At 42.6% G+C, this 18,410-nt stretch overlaps 1 protein-coding gene across 3 annotated transcripts; it reads right to left on the bottom strand.

Annotated features, from left to right (window-relative positions):
- Positions 1–6,403: 6,403 nt before the first annotated feature.
- VMA21 (vacuolar ATPase assembly factor VMA21) lies at positions 6,404–16,702 on the bottom strand. Of its 3 annotated transcripts, none has more exons than XM_036887277.2 (4): positions 16,413–16,696; positions 12,090–12,199; positions 11,357–11,500; positions 6,404–10,125 (listed from the first exon to the last, which is right to left on the bottom strand). In XM_036887277.2, the coding sequence occupies exons 1-3, from the start codon at positions 16,520–16,522 to the stop codon at positions 11,358–11,360; spliced, it is 363 nt and encodes a 120-aa protein (XP_036743172.1). In that variant the 5' UTR covers positions 16,523–16,696; the 3' UTR covers positions 6,404–10,125; position 11,357. The 3 variants fall into 3 exon arrangements, with proteins under 3 accessions (XP_036743172.1, XP_036743173.1, XP_057351446.1); XM_036887278.2 differs by lacking the exon at positions 16,413–16,696 and adding an exon at positions 16,131–16,313 and having other exon boundaries at positions 9,860–10,125; XM_057495463.1 differs by lacking the exon at positions 6,404–10,125 and having other exon boundaries at positions 11,256–11,500; positions 16,413–16,702.
- Between the last annotated feature and the right edge of the window lie 1,708 nt (positions 16,703–18,410).

Below are 18,410 nucleotides of genomic sequence, written 5' to 3'. Positions count from 1 at the left end.
GTGAATGGGTATGTGGGGGGGACTTGGAGGGGGGAGCCTAGTGAACATAATGTCCTTCATGTAATTATAGATTAATGATACCAAAATTAAAAAATTAAAAATTATAAAAAAAGATGTGCTTTAACATCTTACCTAAAAAGATACACAAATGGACAGTAAACCCATGAAAAGTTCACCGTCAGATGTCCTTAGGGAACTGCAAATGAAAACAATGAGACCCCACTACACACCTGAGAATGGCCAAAATCCAAACCACGGGCACCACCAAACACTGGTGAGCATATGGAGGAATGGAGAGCCTTCTTCACTGTGGGTGGGAATGCAAGATGGTACAGCCACTTGGGAGACAGTACAGAAGTTTCTTACCAAACTGAACATACTCTTCCCATACCATACAGCAGTCATGCTCCTTGGTATTTGCCCAAACAGGTTGAAACCATATGTCCACACAAAACTTACACATGGATGTTGATGGCAGCTTTTTTTACAGTTGCCAAAACTTGGAAGCAACCAGATGTCCTCACTAGGTGAATGGACAAACTGCAGTGATCCAGCCAGTGGAATATTACTTAGCATTTAAAAGAAATGATGTATCAAACCAGGAAAAGACATGGAGGAGTCTTTAACATATATTACTAAGTTTAAAAAGCCACTCTGGAAAGTCTCCATACTGTATGGTCCCAACTCTGTGATATTCTGTAAAAGCAAAACTATGGAGACAGGAAAAGATCAGTGGTTGCCAGGGAAGGGGTTGGAGGAGGCAGGATGAATAGGCAGAGCACAGAGGTTATCAGGGCGGTGATAACCCCAGTGTGGTACCATCATGATGGAAGGCATCAGTGGGCGCTGGTCCAAATGCACAGAATATATGTATACATCCCAAGCCACAGACAGACATTGGTTCATTTTGTCTAAATCATCAAATGTATGTGTGTGTGCTGTTCATCACATGCCCTTATCATCATTTTGATGTCTACATGGTCTGCCATCATATCCCCAGTTTCATTCCTGGTATTGGTCATTTGTGGTTTGTGCCTATATATATTTTTTGGTCAGAATTGCTAGAAGTTGTCAATTTTGTCGACCTTTGCAAAGAACCAGTTCTTTTTTTCATAAATTTTTTTTCTGTTTTCAATTTCATCAATTTCTGCTCTTATCTTTGAATGATATCCAATATGAATAATGTGCATTCTGTAAAACACTGTGTTGAGAGCAGATCTGGGGCCTAATTCTGGAGGCTGCCCCCTACTAGTGTGGAGAGAGCCCTTAGCAGGACTGCCTCCACCCACCAGCACTCCCCCTCCATGGCAGGCCCAGGGGCTCAAGGGTACAGAAGGCCGATATTAATGTCAAACTCAAAAGAAAGAGTTCTATAAAGGGACATAATACAGAATGACATCCACTCACTCAAAACATGTACTGTACCAGGCAAAGGGTGGGGCACTGGGCATACGGAGTGTGAGCAAAATTGCCCAGGGAGCAACTGGTGGTCGGGCTGACTGAAATGAAAAGCAAGCCATTGTTTAATTCCTAGGCCTCGAGAATCCTGAAGCTCCCCCTGGAACACCACTGGGCTAATGAAGGTGTTTTCGGAATCTGATGACCTATCCCGAGAACTGCAGTCACGGGCCCCTAGAGGCTGCCCACATTCCCTGCCTCCTGGGTCTCTCCCTCCATCTTGAAAGCCAGGGTCCTTCTCACACACCACTGGGCCTTCCTCTTATGCTTCCCTCTTCCATTTTTAAGGACCTGTCTTAGTTTCTTGTGGCAGCCATAATGGATTACTACACACTTGGTGATTTTAAACAAGGGAAATTTATTCTCACAGTTCTGGAAGTCAGAAGTCCAAATCAAGGCTCTAGGGCAGGGTCCTTCCTACCTCTCCCAGTTTTGGGGGGCCTCAGACTTCCTGGGCTTGTGACCATGGCCCTCCAGTCTCTGCCTCTGTCTGTACCCCATCTTCTCCTCTGTGTGAGTCTCTTTCAAACTCCCAATAAGGATACATGTGATTGCATTTAAATTATCAGGGATTATTGAAGATTCTCCTGCCAGCATAATCCAGATTAGGCCCTCCTTTCAAGATCCTAATTTCATCCTGTCATTTTCTATTGGAGGTAATATCTACTCTTTTGCCACAGAAGGTAATATTCATAGGTCCTAGGGATTTAGGAAGTGAATCTATCTTCTGGGTGCCATTTTTTTATCCCCCAATGAGACCCTGTGGTAACGTTGGGCCCACTCTGATAATCCAGGATGCTCTCCCTCCCTTAAGGTCGGCTAAAGAGCAGCCTTCATTCTATCTGCACTTGTAGAGTGCAGAGATCATTCCAGAGATTAAGATGTGAACATCTTTGAGGAGTCATTATTCTGCCTCCCAGACTATATACCATAACTGTTCTGGTCTGAACCGTGCCCCCCCTCAAATTTGCATGTTGTAGGCCTAACCCCCATTACCTCAAAATGTGACTGCATTTGCAAGAACATCTTTATAGAGGTCATAAAGGTAAAATGAGGTCATTGGAGTGGGCCCTACTCCACTCTGACTGGTGTCCTTATAAGTGAGGACACAGGCAGAAGGCGGCCATCTACACACCAAGGAGAAGAGGCCTCCAAAGAAACCGGCCCAGCCACACCTGGATCTTGGACTCCCAGCCTCCAGAACTGGAGACCACGCATCTCCATTTTTGAAGCCCCCTGCCCCCACCCCAGCCTGTGGTATCGAACCCAGGGAGCTACTATCCTGTCACATTCACACGTCAAGGGGAGGGGAGGGTCCAAGGCATGTGTGCCAGGGATGGGACTCTGGAGGGGCATCTGAGAATTCTGCCTATCACAAGTGGCAATCCCCACCACAGCCTTTTGCCAAGTCAGTTGGAACAGCTGGTTTAATGTGTCTTGCTTGTTTCAGTTTACTGGGCTTTCTATTCATTTCCCACTCAACATTTAATCTGCATTCTAGTTGGTCCAAGGTGGGTCAGGAGGGAGGAGGGAGCAAAGAGGGGAGGCAGAGGACTGGGCCCCTAGCTAGGAGCAGCACAAACACTAGGGTAAAAAGGCAGCGATGCCTTCAGCCTGTCCTACATCCGATTTTTAGGAAAGAAATGAAATATAGAAATGTGAACAGACTTCTTTTTTCATAGACCCAAAACATTTTCATTTTCTCTTGTGAATATTTTAAAGCAATAAAATCTGGATATGCAACATACACTTTTCTCTAAAACATATTTCCATAGTTTACACATAGCTGAGAAAATCAGATCCTGTTTCTACACTAATTCTTTCTGGTTTTGTGCATGTTAACAGCTGGAGCTAAACTCGATGATGCGGCTGCTGCTCGCAGAACCACACAGCAGGGCACCAGCGAGTATGCGTGGACCGGATGACAGCTGCCTCCCAGCACTTCTGCCCGCGGGACAGCTCTTAAGCTGGATCCTAGCAGCAGGGCTGCAATTGCTGCGTTCTGGGGGACCTCCTGAAATGACAAAACCCTGGTGTCATCTCCGCGAAGAGTACATTGGCTGCACAGCCGCTCTGCTGGTGCGCAGGCATAAACCTCTCCTCCCACGTATACCTCATTTCCAAAGAGCCACATGTGTGCTGAAGAGCGGTTAAGAAAGAGGGTGTGTTTTAGGGCTTCAGAGCAGCATGCAGTCCTGGAAAGAGGGAGCCACAGATACAGATGAGACAGTGATTCTGGTGACCCTCCAACTGTTTCAATCTTCTTCCTGAGGCAGAGCTGACAAAATCTGGTACAGAGGGACTGTGTTGGTATCTTGCCGCTGATGCGCACCCAGACCTCACGCAGCTGTAAGGTGCTCCAGAGAAGAGCCCCACCCCAGGCCCTGCCCTGTCCCAACATTGACATTTGTTCCATGCACCAAAGTGCATGCCTCCCGATGCCTCCATTTGTATCTGTCTATATTTATATGCACATCTATCTGCATCCATGTCTACATGTATATCTGTACCCCCAGCCACAGCCATTTCCACATGTACATATAAATGTACATACTGCATGTTGTCTTACTCACCGAATAAATCTGTTGAGCCCTGCAGTGAACATTGCTGGGAGCCACACCAGCATCAAGCCCCTCCCCAGGGGTGGTCATTGAGTGGCCTAAATGAACCAGTACAATCCAGTGATAGGTTTGGGACTGGGCACTTGCCCAGGCATAAACCCACCAATGATTGGCATTGTCTAGTGATGAAGCCTTGGGATGGCTGCAGCCAATTTGCCATCATGAGGGAGGGAAGCCTCAGGATGTTGCCAACACACTGATTAGGACACGCAGAGGATCGGGAAAAAAATGGAGCAGAACCCTAATTAAACTGTGCCAATGGATTAGCCCCAGCTCTGGCCTTTTCCACAGTTTAAACCAATTTGAACTGCACTTTCTGTTACCTGTAGTTGATCAATAACATCCTTACTCACACAAGTGCTGAGCACTGGACATTCTGTGAGTGAGAGAGTGCCTACCCTCCTGAGCTTACGTTTTCAGTGGAGGGAGGTGAATAATAAATAAACATGGTAATTTCACCCCTTATGTGTTGTAAGAGCGATGGGGAACTTGTGACTTTCCCTCAAGAGTTGAGACCTGAAGGGTGAGAAAGAGCCAGCCCTGGGAAGATCCGCGGGCGGGGGGGGGGGGTGCCAGAGGGAAGAGCCAGGGCAAAGCTGCGAGGTGGGAGTGAGCATGGGAGGTTGGGCGCCACAAAGAAGTCTCAGAGGCCGACAACTGTGGAGCAAGGGGGAGCGAATGAAATGAAGAAAGTGGCCTCATTTGTAGGCTGTGCATCGAGTCTGGATCTTACTTACTGAGTGTGATTGGGAGCTATTAGGAGGATTCTGCGCAGAGGTATGACATGCCTGATCAAATACTTTCAAAGGAACCTTCTGGCTGCTTTGCAGCAAAATGACTACAGGAGCAAGAACAGCAGAGAGCAGGTAGAGGCACCAGGCAGAAGTGAAGCTGGTCTAGACCCAGGAGATGGCTGTGAAGATGGTGAGAAGTGGAGATGCGGGGATTGTAACTCCCAAAGCCCATCCCCTCAGGGCAGCTGGATGCCCCTTCGGAGGGACACACCAACTGGGCTGCGGGTATGAGCAACTGCTCTCCACTGAATCCTGTGTTCCAACAGGGTGAACCTAAGTGAATCTTTCACAGGCAAAACAGCTCAGTGTGATGAGAAACGAAGTGGGAAGATGTATGCAGTGAGGAGAGATATTTGGGGGCAGAGAGTCACACTGTTCACAGAGCACACTTGCCTGGGAAACCATGTCCGGTTTTCTCCCATTACTTCTTTTACTTTTGAAAGCAGATTCGCTTAAAATCCTGTGTGTTGTTCCCTCTCCAAAGACCACAGCAATGAGGATTCCAAATAAGGGGAAGGCCTCAGACGAGCAGTGCCATTTCTCAAAAGCCTAAGTTGTTTCTAAGTGGGCTGTCCCCCATTTAAGGCAACTCATTACCATGAAGCAAAATCAGTATGGCAAGTCAGGGACCCAGTGAAGGTCTCCTGATTTTAAATGGAACCTTCGATATAGGATTATGCAGGATTCTAATAAAGTGCCTATTTCAGTGCTACTTTATAAAATCATCTTCAAGCTCAGCATGAAGAACATACATATACAGTTGTCAATCTCTAGCAGCAGTTCTCAAACCAGCTGTGCCAAAGCACAGCCTGTCACAGACAGGAATGTCCAGGCTCCGCCCCCAGAGGTTCTAACTCAGTAGATCTGGGTTAGGTCTGGGCAGTACGTGCTGCAAGGTGGTTCCAGTGGTGTCTGCAATGCCATTACCTGTGTCCTGAGTTCCTTAGGCATTTTATAACCTGTACCCTTTTTATGTAAATATGATTGTATGTAATCTGTTTATTTTGATGCTAAGACATCTCAAATCTTCTTTGGAACTATATATTATGTATTAATGAGAACCAGCTAGAGCCCTCAGAAGCATAGAAAGGAGATGGAGTATGTCCAGTAGGTGGCTAGAGGAGCAAGGACACAGGGCATGGGCATGGGGGGCTGGCATGCTGGACATCGCAGGCACTGACCACCCCCATCTTTAGTTACTTAGCCCAAAGTGTTTCTCAACCTCACTCCTTTAGCAGTATCTGCAGCCCATGCATTCCCAAATGAGTTTGGGGTTTTTTTAAACACCAAGGGGCAAGGAGCTTTCTTTCCTCCCATGCCACACCAATTCTAAAGGGCTTGCAACAGACTGGGGATAATGAGCCTTCCCATCTTAGCACCCCTCACAGCCCCCACCAGTTTCAGCACCTCTGATCTACACTTACTGCATAAATGCTTACCCTTGACAGTACACTACATATGGTATTAACAAATGAAAAAAAATGAAGAGGTTAATGAACTTTCTATTAACTGATTCAGGACACATCAAAATGGCATTATAAACACTTTTTTAATGACAACAGATGTTAAATTTATACAAATTACAGGCTAGAATAATACAATGAATACAAAATTCATCTAGGTAACAGTTAGAAAAGCATCACTTAACAAAAGTAAATCTGATTCAAGTGGCTGAAGAACTCAAGTCCCCCATTTTGACAATTACACACAGCTTTCAACATATGGCATCTAAACCCTGTCCCTGGTTAGGACACTATTCAAGATGACAGCACATTCAATGACTCAAGCGATGTTTAAAGATTCTAACACTTCTGGCATCAATGTCAAGAGACAGCTCATAACAGGTTCACTAGTGCAAAACTCCAGAGGATTATGTGAACGTTCTTTGCAAACTGTAAGGTGCTGTGCAGATGTTGTTAGCTATTGCTACTATTACTGCTCAGTGAGATTTCACTGAACTTGAGGAAAAGGAAGACTAGTCTGTGTAACTGACAAATATGAATCATAAAATCTTAAAAGGAAAGCAGATATTATTTTCAAGTACACACAGCAACAAAACAGGCAGGGAAAGCATGGTCAAGAGTGTTGGTAAACTGAAGAATTCCAGACTATTTTAGTGAATATATAAAGAATTAAGCTATTCATAGATTACTTGTAGTATTTATCATGTTCCCAAAGACCCTGAAAATCATTTATTTTCTCAGGTGACCCTTTCCCCCTGCAAAAAGCAAAAAGAACTCTTATCAAGTTATTAACATGCTGCTCCAGCCCAGCTTGCAATTAATTACCTTAAATGTAAGAGTAGACTCTGAATTAATAAGGTGGTGCTCTTCTGATGGAGGACACAGAATGCTGGACAGCACAGCAATCCGCTGGTGGCCTAAGACAAGTGACAAATTCCGTGCTGCTGTCAAACCATTTATGCAACAGGCCTAACAACAGTCTACAACTACACTAGAGCATAAATAAGACAGTACACAGGAACTTGTCTGGAGATGGGAAACACACACGAGATACACCTACAACAGGCTTTAGATCCTGTTCCACGTACCTTCAGCTGTCATCTTTTCTCAGGTACATGTCATTTAACTGTTTTTACTAGTCTCCTTGAGTACTCTAGCTGCATTTCTAAAATTTATATGAAAATGGCAAATAAACACCAAATAGGACAATCAGTTGCTTCTTTTGGCAAAGCTGATGAGATTTTTATGATGAAAAGTCTATTTATTACAAGGTATTCCTGCTAGATTCCCATGAAATACAGGGTTTTTTAAATGGGAGGTTTAAATTCCTTTAGTAAAAACTCAAAACTGAATTCTGGTGTTACATGTAAAATGGTAACCACTTGAAGAGCTAGTGACATCAGATGCATTCTACAGCAGACTTTTCATTTTTTAGCACAATGGGAAAAAAGATTATATTCTGGGGGACAAAATGGGAGGTAATGTGTTAAATCAGTAGCTTATACTGACACTTCAAGTTACACTTCCTAACTGAGGTTATTCTTACAATCCATTTTCAAACAAGAGTGAACATATCACTATCTTAAAACGTTTACAAGGGCTCCATGTAGCTTTCCTTTCTGTACATTCTGAAGTATGTACATTGTCCAAGAGGAAATCAGTGAGATGTCGGGACAAATCTGTATGTCAAATACAATGTTATTTCAATAGCAGCAAAGTAGTAAATTAACGGTTAAAACCCTAGGGAAAAATTAACTGGCTTGGAAATAAGCCTAGATTGTAATAATCCTAAATGTCAGTGCTAGCATCTGATTCTAACTTTTAAACACTTGGTACTTTTTCCAAGAGGAAATTACAACTGCTTTGCACAAATCACTGTTTTAAATACAGAAAAATACTCCTACCATTATCCATTCAGCAAATGTCTGAAATAAAACAAAATAACCCAACCCTGGACATTAATATTTTACAGAAAGCATAAGATCCCCAAAGTACAAGAAAAGCCTTGGCATTACAGAAAAAGAAATGAGGTGACAAGGCGTCTAAAGAGAGGACCACCTAGAAATCCACCGCATAGCGCCCCAGACCCCAGACTCAAACTAGGGGTTTGACAATCATATTAAATTTGTACAATTTCATACTAAAACTGTAGTATTTTTTTTTAATTTCATTTTGCTTTATTTTTATTTATTTATTTTTTTTTGAGAGGGCATCTCTCATATTTATTGATCAAATGGTTGTTAACAACAATAAAATTCTGTATAGGGGACCCAATGCACAATCATTAATCCACCCCAAGCCTAATTCTCAACAGTCTCCAATCTTCTGAAGCATAACGAACAAGTTCTTACATGGTGAACAAGTTCTTACATAGTGACTAAGTTCTTACATGGTGAACAGTGCAAGGGCAGTCATATCACAGAAACTTTCAGTTTTGATCACGCATTATGAACTATAAACAATCAGGTCAAATGTAAATATTCATTTGATTTTTATACTTGATTTATATGTGAATCCCACATTTCTCCCTTATTATTATTATTATTATTTTTTTAATAAAATGCTGAAGTGGTAGGTAGATGCAAGATAAAGGTAGAAAACATAGTTTAGTGCTGTAAGAGGGCAAATGTAGGTGATCAGGTGTGTGCCTATAGACTAAGTATTAATCCAAGCTAGACAAAGGCAACAAAACATCCACGGATGCAGAAGATTTCTCTCAAAACAGGGGGGGTGAGGTTCTAAGCCTCACCTCTGTTGATCCCCAATTTCTCTCCTGATGGCCCCCCTGCGACTGTGCCTGTCTTAGGTTGTTCCTCCCTTGAGGAATCTTACCCGTCTCTGGCTAACCAGTCATCTTCCGGGGCCATACAGGGAAATGTAGAGTTGGTAAGTGAGAGAGAAGCAATATTCTTTGAAAAGGTTAGCTTTTTACTTCTTTGCAGATTTATGCCCTGTGGCTTCTATGCCCAGCATTTGTCTTGAGGTATCTTTACCACTTGGAAGAATTATGATACTTGGTAATTTCGATATGAGGCACAAATTCTACTTAAGGGTTGTAATTAGGAAGGAAGAAGAAAAGCTATAGAAGTAGCAGACGGAAGAAAACATGGGAAGATTGATTATTTCTTTGACATATCTTCTTGTAGAGTAACTTCAGCATGTACAGGTTTTAAGCTACTAATTAAATTGCGCACACACATTAACATAATAGAAGTACAGTTACATAACCAAAGCATACCTGTAATTACCAGCCATCTCCAGTGAAACCAAGAAAACCAGTTAGGCACCCTAGGCATTTGTGAAAACTTATCAATGATATGATGGATATTGTCCAACTGAACTTGAATAGTTTGAGAAAAATCAGACAAATTAAAACAACACATTCCAGGGAACTGTTCACATCCCATATGTTCTCTTAACAGTAGATAGTCTATAGTTGCAAGATTTTGGAGCACTGCAACTTGCAAAACTGTAGTCTTTTTTAAAGAGAACACTTTATATTTAAAATAACTGCTGGAAGACATTTGAACTGTAGATAATATTTAACTATAAGAAAAAAACAGTCCTACAATAATCATCTTTTTTCCCCCAACAATTAAATACAAATGCCTACTTGGCTTTATGCCTAACCATCTATTTCTGCAGTCCAATTCTGTAACATCAAACATAGGGGTGCATAAACCAATCGGCATGGCAAGCATGGCAAGGGCCACTGCATCCGGAATGACCAGTCACAGGAAACTTGAACAATGCGATGTCCTTTTTTGAAAATGGCCAACAATTATTCATCTGTAAGGTATGAGATAGCTGTCAGGAAAAGTTGGCAGAATTTGAACTTAAACCAAATTTCCAATGTATATCCAACTAACATTAAGAAATATACACAGGATATAAACCAAAATAGTGTTTATCTCCACATGGCAACATTACAGGGAATTTAAATTTTCTTCCTGTTTGAATATGCTTTTTTCAAGGTGTGTTTTTAGATTGCACACAAGTAGTACCAAGTGGCTGGGAAGAAAAGAGACTAAGGATACTGAAGTAAAACCACAGGGTCTTTTTATATCACGAAGGACCTCAAGGATTACCTAACTACAGATATCTGGGATGTAACAGCTCTGAGTTGGAAGACTAGACTAGTGATCCCAGAGAGAATACTTCCTGGGTAATAAAAATAATCTATTTTCAGGATTGGTTGTACTCCCAATTATGCAAAACAAATACATTTAAATGTAAATTCTTTTCATATATATTATAAAAATGTAGGAAAAACAAATTTAAAGGGAGTTTACACAAACCTTATAATTAAATAAAGCATGACCTCACTGTGAATGACAGAGCACAGCACATCATCAAAGAGCTGGCCTACAAGGGGCCTTTAGGGAGCAGGCCAGTGTCCAGGCTGATAGCTCTTTGCTTTGCTATCTAGTTCCTTCAATAGACCAGTCCTTTTACATGAATAGGCATGGAAATAATGTAGAGTCCTACTGACTAGGTATTACACTTGCTGTGACATTTCTCAGGGGCATTCAGATTCATTCCAGTGCTCACAATTTAAGCAATTTTCCACAGGAATTTACAACCAAAAATACAATGACCTGGTATTTTCATGACCATTAGGAAAAGCACTCCAGTGAAAAGGGAAGTTCAGGTTTGCTTTACTGTGTACATCTGAAACTATCCAGGGGTGTAAAACTCAAAACCAACCAAAAGACAAAGCACTACAAAACATTTTTTGTTGTAGGATAATAAAATTCTTCCCAGAATGTGTAACCAATTTAGTATACTTATTTTTAACCAATTTAAAATTTTCTAAAATCTCATTTGCAAATGAGAGGCTCATACAGTTAAAAGTGATGATACCAACCACAGTATTAGAGGGATCAAAATCGATACCAGTCAAACGTGACTCCTTAAAACAGATTTTAACATGTTTTCAACTTTACTGAAATCATCAGTATACTGGATGCTTTTACCATTTAAAAAAATCAATTTAATGCTATCAAAAGGTGATGCTCACTTTAATCCTGTTTGCCTTCTCGCCATTGCCGTGAGCCTTCATTCCAGGCCACATAAACAAAGAGGGCCAGCACCACATGGACGGCGACTACTGCAACAATAGCAGCATAGAAATAGCTGTCCCTATTGGACATCCCAAAGGCGCCTATCAAGAGAAAAAAGGTTCTCATTTAATTCCAAAATTTATCAAAGTGCAACAAACAGCCTACTAATTTTTATTAGCTATACATTTATTGACCTAGTCAGGCAATTAAAAAGTAATGCTCTGAGTGGTGATAAACCAAGCATTCATTTAAAGATCTGAGTACCTTCTTATACACAAAGAACATTATTTTGCATGTAAATAGTAATTATCACTTCATCTAAGGACTTTGATAAAAAAAAAAAAAACTTTTTCTTTTCCTTCCAATGTCTGCCACCAAAGGTACATTCCCCCAGATTCCTGTGCCCATGTCAGCCAACTCTTGCTCTCAAAGAGATACTAAAAGAAAGGCTCTGCAAGCTATTTCACAAAAAGCCATAAACGAATATGATGGCAGGCTGAAATGAGCTGAGCCATGCAAAAATTCATTTCATGAAGTAAGGCTCATTATGCAACATTAGTTTTGAAAAGCAAAACAGACGGAAGAAGTGAAATTAAGATTACCCAGTTTACAGATAGAAAGAGGTCATAAAAGCAGAGAAGTTTAAATACAGCAAGGGAGAAAATCTTCTGTTCTATGGTCTAGGATTACCTTCAAAAACATAAGATTTAGTCGTGAAATATAACCCAATAGGTACAGTGATCATTAAAGCTGTGAAGAACAGGAGCGTCTTCAGGGTAGATGCTAATGAACTTTCGTTTCTGGAAAAAAGTAAACAAAGAGAAAATCAGAACCTGCATAGCCATTTCCAACCGCTCTTGTGTCCATAAACACCATAAATACCCAGAGATGATCCTGGGAACCCTACTCCTTCCTTGGAAGCAGAGGAACAGCAGAGTTAGGGACTCAAAACTGGAAGATACTAGAGACCCAGATGCCAGTCCATCTCCAAGAGCCTATCATTCAGATCCAGTGTGAGAGGAACTGTCACAGCATGAAAGTGGTTTTTCACTCTCTAAAGTGCTCCACAATGCAAATGCACGCCATAATTCCAGAATTTACAATGGCGATAGCAACAGAGAAGATGCAGAGAAAACAACTAATGCGTGTTCGTTCACAAACCACCTGATCAATGGCTAGCTTAATACAGTGCTATTGGGGTATGAGAATCTCCAGAGAAAAAGCAGCTGAGAATAATCTGGATGTAGGTAAAGGAAACTTACTCAAATTTCTTGCTGATTAAATATCTATAGTACAGCTAAGCTGGCCTTCACATAACATGGATGCATTAAAAGTTTCATGCCAAAACACTTTCTATTCAGTGAATTCTCTTTGTCCAGAGACTATTTTAAAATCAAGGAAATACTCCAGTGGGAGAAGTTTTGCTTCAGAATACAATAAAACTTCTGAAGAATGCAATTAAGCTCTTAAAAGTATACACTTAAAGAAAAACAAGTCTGAGGAATTGCTAATTAAAATATTAGCAATATGCAGATTAATATAACAGCACAAACAAAACTGGGTAACATGAAAATGTCCAATTATAGGAAAATGACTTTGCAAATGATGTACATCAAATAAATGGAGACACTAAAAGAGAATTGTAATGATTATTCAGAAAGTATTTGTGTAACAAATGGACAAGGCAGATTACAATGTATTATGTATGTAGGGGTCTGCAAAGTTAAGACCCAAGGGTCCACTGCCTATTTCTGTAAATAAAGTCTAACTGAAACACAGCTATAGCCATGTGTTGGTGCCTCATCTCAGACTGCTTTGAGCTAGAAAAGCAGAGCTGAGTAATGGCATCAGACTATATGGCCATCGAAACCTAGCATATTTACTATCTGGCACTTTACAGAAAAACTTTGCCAATCCCTGATATATTCCAATTATATCAAAAATGTGTACACACAAAAAAAGGATTCCAGATTAATATACAAAAATAAAGTTATTTTCCCATTTTCAAAATATTCCATAATGTTGTTTACTGACTTTTAGTAAGCAAACAAATGTCACCTTTTGTCCTATTGATTGTTATAAATGAGCAACACCACTCTGTAGTAGGCCCCCAGCAACCCTGAACATACACAAACTGCCTCAAACATTATTAAGGCAGGAAGCACTATAGCTCCATCCCCTAGGTTAAGGTCCTTTTCCCGCTTAAATCTAACCATCCTCAAACAACATAACACACTTCTAACTTTATGCTTATTGTCGACACTAGAACTTAATTCTCTTTCTGGTAGTCCTCAGATAGAGGCTCTGGTTTTTATCTGTGTCTTCGAGGAGACAGGCATCCTTCAAGGACCCCCCAAAAGAGCCTCTCCTCCAGGCACCTTTCCCGGTTCCACCAGCTGTTAAGGATTCATTGCTCAGGGAGCCAGTTACACTTAGTTCATTCCTGTTATTACAACGCTTAATGTGACAACTACTCCTGCACATTTCTCTGTACCCCCAGAAAATCCAGCCAAAGGGTTTTTATAACTGTATACAATTAGCTGGAAGGTTTCTGGCATTCCAGAAAGGAAAGGAATGTCTCAAGTTTATATCAATGGTCTACAAACTTTGTCGCCTCTGCAATCCATCATTAAATAAAAGTTTTGAGTACATATTGCCACATAGGCCTATTTTTTAAATAAATAATCTATAACATTCTTTAAAATATAAAATATGTACAAAAAGATACTAGAAAGGATATGGTTACAAATAAATTTATGTAGCTCTGACATTTCTTTTCTGGACTTCAATAGACCATCTTTTACCAGATCCCACTTTGGTGCTCACTGAACTATTACAATTATCATCTAATATACACAAGCTCCCTTCAACTGTTTCCCAGTAATAAATTCTGAGAGGGATTTATTGTGTAAAATTCTCAAAGAATATGAGTGTCTTCAGTATTTGTATAAAAAATATAAAGTCGGTATTTGGCCATTTCTTTTGTGGGCCCTAACAAAACACTTGAGCTTCCTGGTGTTTCTATGGTGACTTAAATTATGTTTTAGGTATGCAAAATTCAGATTATAACGTGAAAAAGAAACAAAGCTTCAGGAAGGAGGAGCTAACTGGTTCTTCTGTTCTTCAAATTATCTCTCTTGAGTATCTACTAACTGGTCTGGCTTTGAGAGCAGCTTGTTATAGAAAAGACTATATAACACCATAAAAAACTGTCTTAAAAGCAAATAAAATTACTTACAATCCCACCTCCCAAGCTTAGTCTTCTTTTCTGCATGTTAATTTCTAGCCTCACACACTACATCCAGCATAGCTTAACAATTTGTAGTTCATCTTCAACCACTTCTCACTTCTCTTTTTACCTTAAGCTCCAAAAATCTGACTGTATTCTGGGTTGTGACCTCACACATGTGGAACTAAGTATAAAGTTAAGCATACAAATGTTTGAGAACTAGCCAATGCCCTCTAGTGTTTATAGGGCATTTTCTCCTTGACTTCCAGCCACAGCCCACTGCAGCTAGCAGTTCTGCTGGCATAAGCCAGCTTGGGTATAACCTATGAATTATTCCAAAACAAAGCACCTAATGTCATTCAGTTGGTTTCTTCTATGTGTTGCTGAGATTTGTTAGAAATGAATAGGGAAGTCCAGAATTAAAGTTGGCCTCACACACAAGAGTAATTCAGGATGAACCTTATTTCGTCCCCACTATTAAAAGTACCTAGAGTTTCCCCACTTCACATAAACTTCTGCAGCAAGACTAAGCGATGGAGCTTACCACGGTCCCTTTTGTAACAAGACTTCCATTGCAAATAGATTCCATCAGGAAACACTAGAATCAGTCTAGGAAGGCTATACTGTATATTGTAGGTGTGCTTAATAAAAATATCTGTTGGCATCTTCATTAGTAAACAGTAATATAAAACACCTACATTGTGAGTGAAAAGATCACGGGGCTCCAAAGATCACCGGCTTTGGAGTCAGTGGGCTTGGTCAAACGCTAGCTTCAACACTTAGTAAAAGGGTGGCCCAACTGTGTGATCTTAGGCAAGTCACTTATCCTGAGTCAACTTCATCTTTTAAAAAAGGAAACTAAGCACTCTCTTATTTTGCTACAGTGCGCAATAAAGCACTTAGTTTGAGCGTGGCACACAGTAGGTCATGATCATCACGGAATGGAGGCTAAATCCCTCCCCACCCTCCTGCCTACCGAGGTATCACTGGCTAGGCTAGTGGGCCAGAACCACCAGCTCTCCCCAGATTCCTTCTACTCGGCCAGCAGCCCCCAAGCGGACCAGTCTCAAACCAGGGGCAGCCCCTACTCCCTTCCATTCGTTCATTCACAGCAAACATTTACTAAGCCCCGATGGTGCAGGCCCTGCAGGAGATGGAGAAGGCCAGGTTCCTGTCCTCAGGGAGCTCACCCTGCAGTGGGGAGAGAGATTGCAGACAGCAATTTCGCAATACAGACGACAGCGAGAGGAAGTGCTAGGACAGAAGCATGAGCCGAAGGCCCGCTGACCTAGCCCCCAAAGACCCCGAGTCCCTGCTCCAGAGCAAAGGGTCGGGGCCAGGTGTGCAGCCCCCAACCTGCTTCCCCTCTCCCGCATCCCACAGCCCGGCCCCGAAGGTCCGTCTACACCTTTGCCCACTGCAGACCAGGCCATTCGGCTCTGACCTTCCCTTATGCCCCGCCCCAGGCCAGCCCTGCCCAGCCCCGGCCCCGCTGGGACTACCTGAAGTCGGGCGGCTGCAGCGCGTTCAGCGCCGCTTTATCAAGGCGCTCCATGGCGACGCCGCGCCAGCGGCAACTGATGGGAGGCGAGCCGGACTCTGCAGCCGCGCTCTGCAGCCGCGCTCCGCCGGTTCCGCAGGCGACCAGTGGAAGCGGGCCGCGCAGAAAGTGCCGGCGAGCCCCCGGCGGCGGGAGGCAGCGCGCAGGCGCGGCGCGCCGCGGTGACGCGAGGGCCGTGGCGGGCGCAGGCTCGGGCGGGGGTGCGGGTGCTCATGTGACTTACCGGCCGGGGTTCCGCGACGTGCGGCCTGCCAGGAGTGGCTTGCGCTCGAGGAGCAGGCCGGGCGAGTAGCCCAGCCACTCCACGTTGAGCCGGGACTTGCCTCGCAACATGGTCCCCTGTGCGCGCGCGGGCACCTCTTGTCCCCGTCCTGGCACTTGTCGCCGAGCTGCGGTTGCGATGCGACCAGAGCAGATGAGCAGCGAAGAAGGACGAGCAGGCAGACGACTGTGGTGCTAGGCAACCAAGCAGTTTCCGACCACAACAACACAGAAAAGCAGTGCACATTATTCCCCAGCCCTTGAGCAAACGCCTCATTAATTATTACCCACAGTGAAAGTCCAGCCGTGGGAAGGTGGGAGGAGTTAAAAACACTCACCAGAGTCGGTTAGCTAGAGAATGTCAGAGCTGAAAAAGCCCTTGCAGAGAGGGACTGTTCCAGGCCTGGCGCCGATGACCCCTAACTTACACGTAAAGTTAAAAACATATTTTGCAGCTGCTCAGAAAGCCACCAATGAGACAACGGCGACTCAAATAGTAAAGGACAGATGGGCCTCCTGGGCCTGCGCAACCCGAGAGAGGTATAAACGAAAGGGGTTCTGTAAGCCTAGGGTCAGGCTTGACAAAATTACGTTGCCACTGGCTGCTAATAAGAGGACAGCCCTTACATGATTATTGCTTGAGGGCCGCTGACCACACATCTATTTTCTGCACCACATGGATACAAAGACTACATCTGAAATCATGACTAAATACAGCAGCTTAGAGCTGTGTTCATGGGCCATGGACTGGGCAGCAGGAAGCCTGGGTTTGAGTTCAAACATAATCCTCCTCTGGGCCTCATCCAGACCCTTAGGGGGATAAGAACCACCTAATGTCAGACCTAGAGCAGAATTAAAGAAAATCTAGCTCCGGGGTTGGCAAACTGTGGCCAGGAGGCCAAATAAATATAGCCTGCCTGCCACCTGTTTTTCTACAGCCCATGAGTTAAGAATGGCTTATTCCATTTTTAAATAGTTGAAAAAAATCAAAAGAATATTTTGCAACAGGTGAAAATCATATGAAATTCAGATTTCAGTGTCCATAAATAAATTTTATTGGAACTCAGCCAGCTCATCAGTTTGCACTATGAATGCTTCACACTGAAATGGCAGTGCAGTATAGTTGTGACAGAGACTCTATAGTCCACAAAGCCTAAACTGTTTACTGCCTGGCCCTTTGCAGGACACGTTTGCTGACCTCTGCTTTAGCTAGACACCCTGCAATGATGTTCTTGAACCTGTAGGGATTCATAAATTTGGTAATGAGGGTTTTCAGAACAACTTTCAGTATGTTTTAAAATCTAGTGAATGTATTTGCTTGCTACAAGGGATCAACAGCTACTTAAAGCATCACCTTTCTCGGATTTTTGACACTAATCATATCACATTAATGAGGCAACCCTGGTTATCTCATCACAAAACACACAAATTATTATTAAACTAAAGCCATAGTATACTTGGCCGACTAAATCTTTCAAAACGTAGAATAAATACAAGGGGAGGGAACTTTGCTTTGTGACTTTGTGTATCTCTAATGCCTAGAATAAGGGCCTGGTATATGGTAGGCACTCAATAAATATTTGTTAAGCAAATGAATTGGGTCTGCAAAAGGACAAAGAGTGAAAGAGTTCTTGGTGGAGAAAAGATTGGGAACCATTGATGTAGTTGTATTCGGTTGCTAGGGTTACCTTTAAAAAGTACCACAAACTGAATGGCTTCAACAACAGAGATGTGTTGTCACACAGTTCTGGAGGCTGGAAGTCTGAGATCAAAGTGTCAGCAGAGTCGGTTACTTCTGAGGTCCTTGAGGGAGAATATGTTTCATGCCTCTCACCTAGCTTGTGGTGGTGGGCTGGCAATCTTTGGTCATCCTTGATTTGTAAAAACATCACCCTGACCTCTACCTTCATCTTCACCTGTGCCTGAATCTGTGTCCAAATATCTCCTTTTTATTAAATTA

Source organism: Manis pentadactyla, chromosome X, assembly GCF_030020395.1.
Source record: "Manis pentadactyla isolate mManPen7 chromosome X, mManPen7.hap1, whole genome shotgun sequence".
NCBI classification, from domain to species: domain Eukaryota; kingdom Metazoa; phylum Chordata; class Mammalia; order Pholidota; family Manidae; genus Manis; species Manis pentadactyla.
Note: the sequence above shows the minus strand (reverse complement) of the source record. Positions and strands in the feature narration are given on the sequence as shown.

Coding starts and splice junctions, on each gene's coding strand:
- VMA21 (XM_057495463.1), bottom strand. CDS start 16,522: ATGTTGCGAGGCAAGTCCCGGCTCAACGTGGAGTGGCTGGGCTACTCG. Junction 12,200..16,412: donor ACGTCGCGGAACCCCGGCCG/GTAAGTCACATG, acceptor ACTTTTTTCCAG/AAACGAAAGTTCATTAGCAT. Junction 11,501..12,089: donor TAAATCTTATGTTTTTGAAG/GTAATCCTAGAC, acceptor TTCTCTTGATAG/GCGCCTTTGGGATGTCCAAT.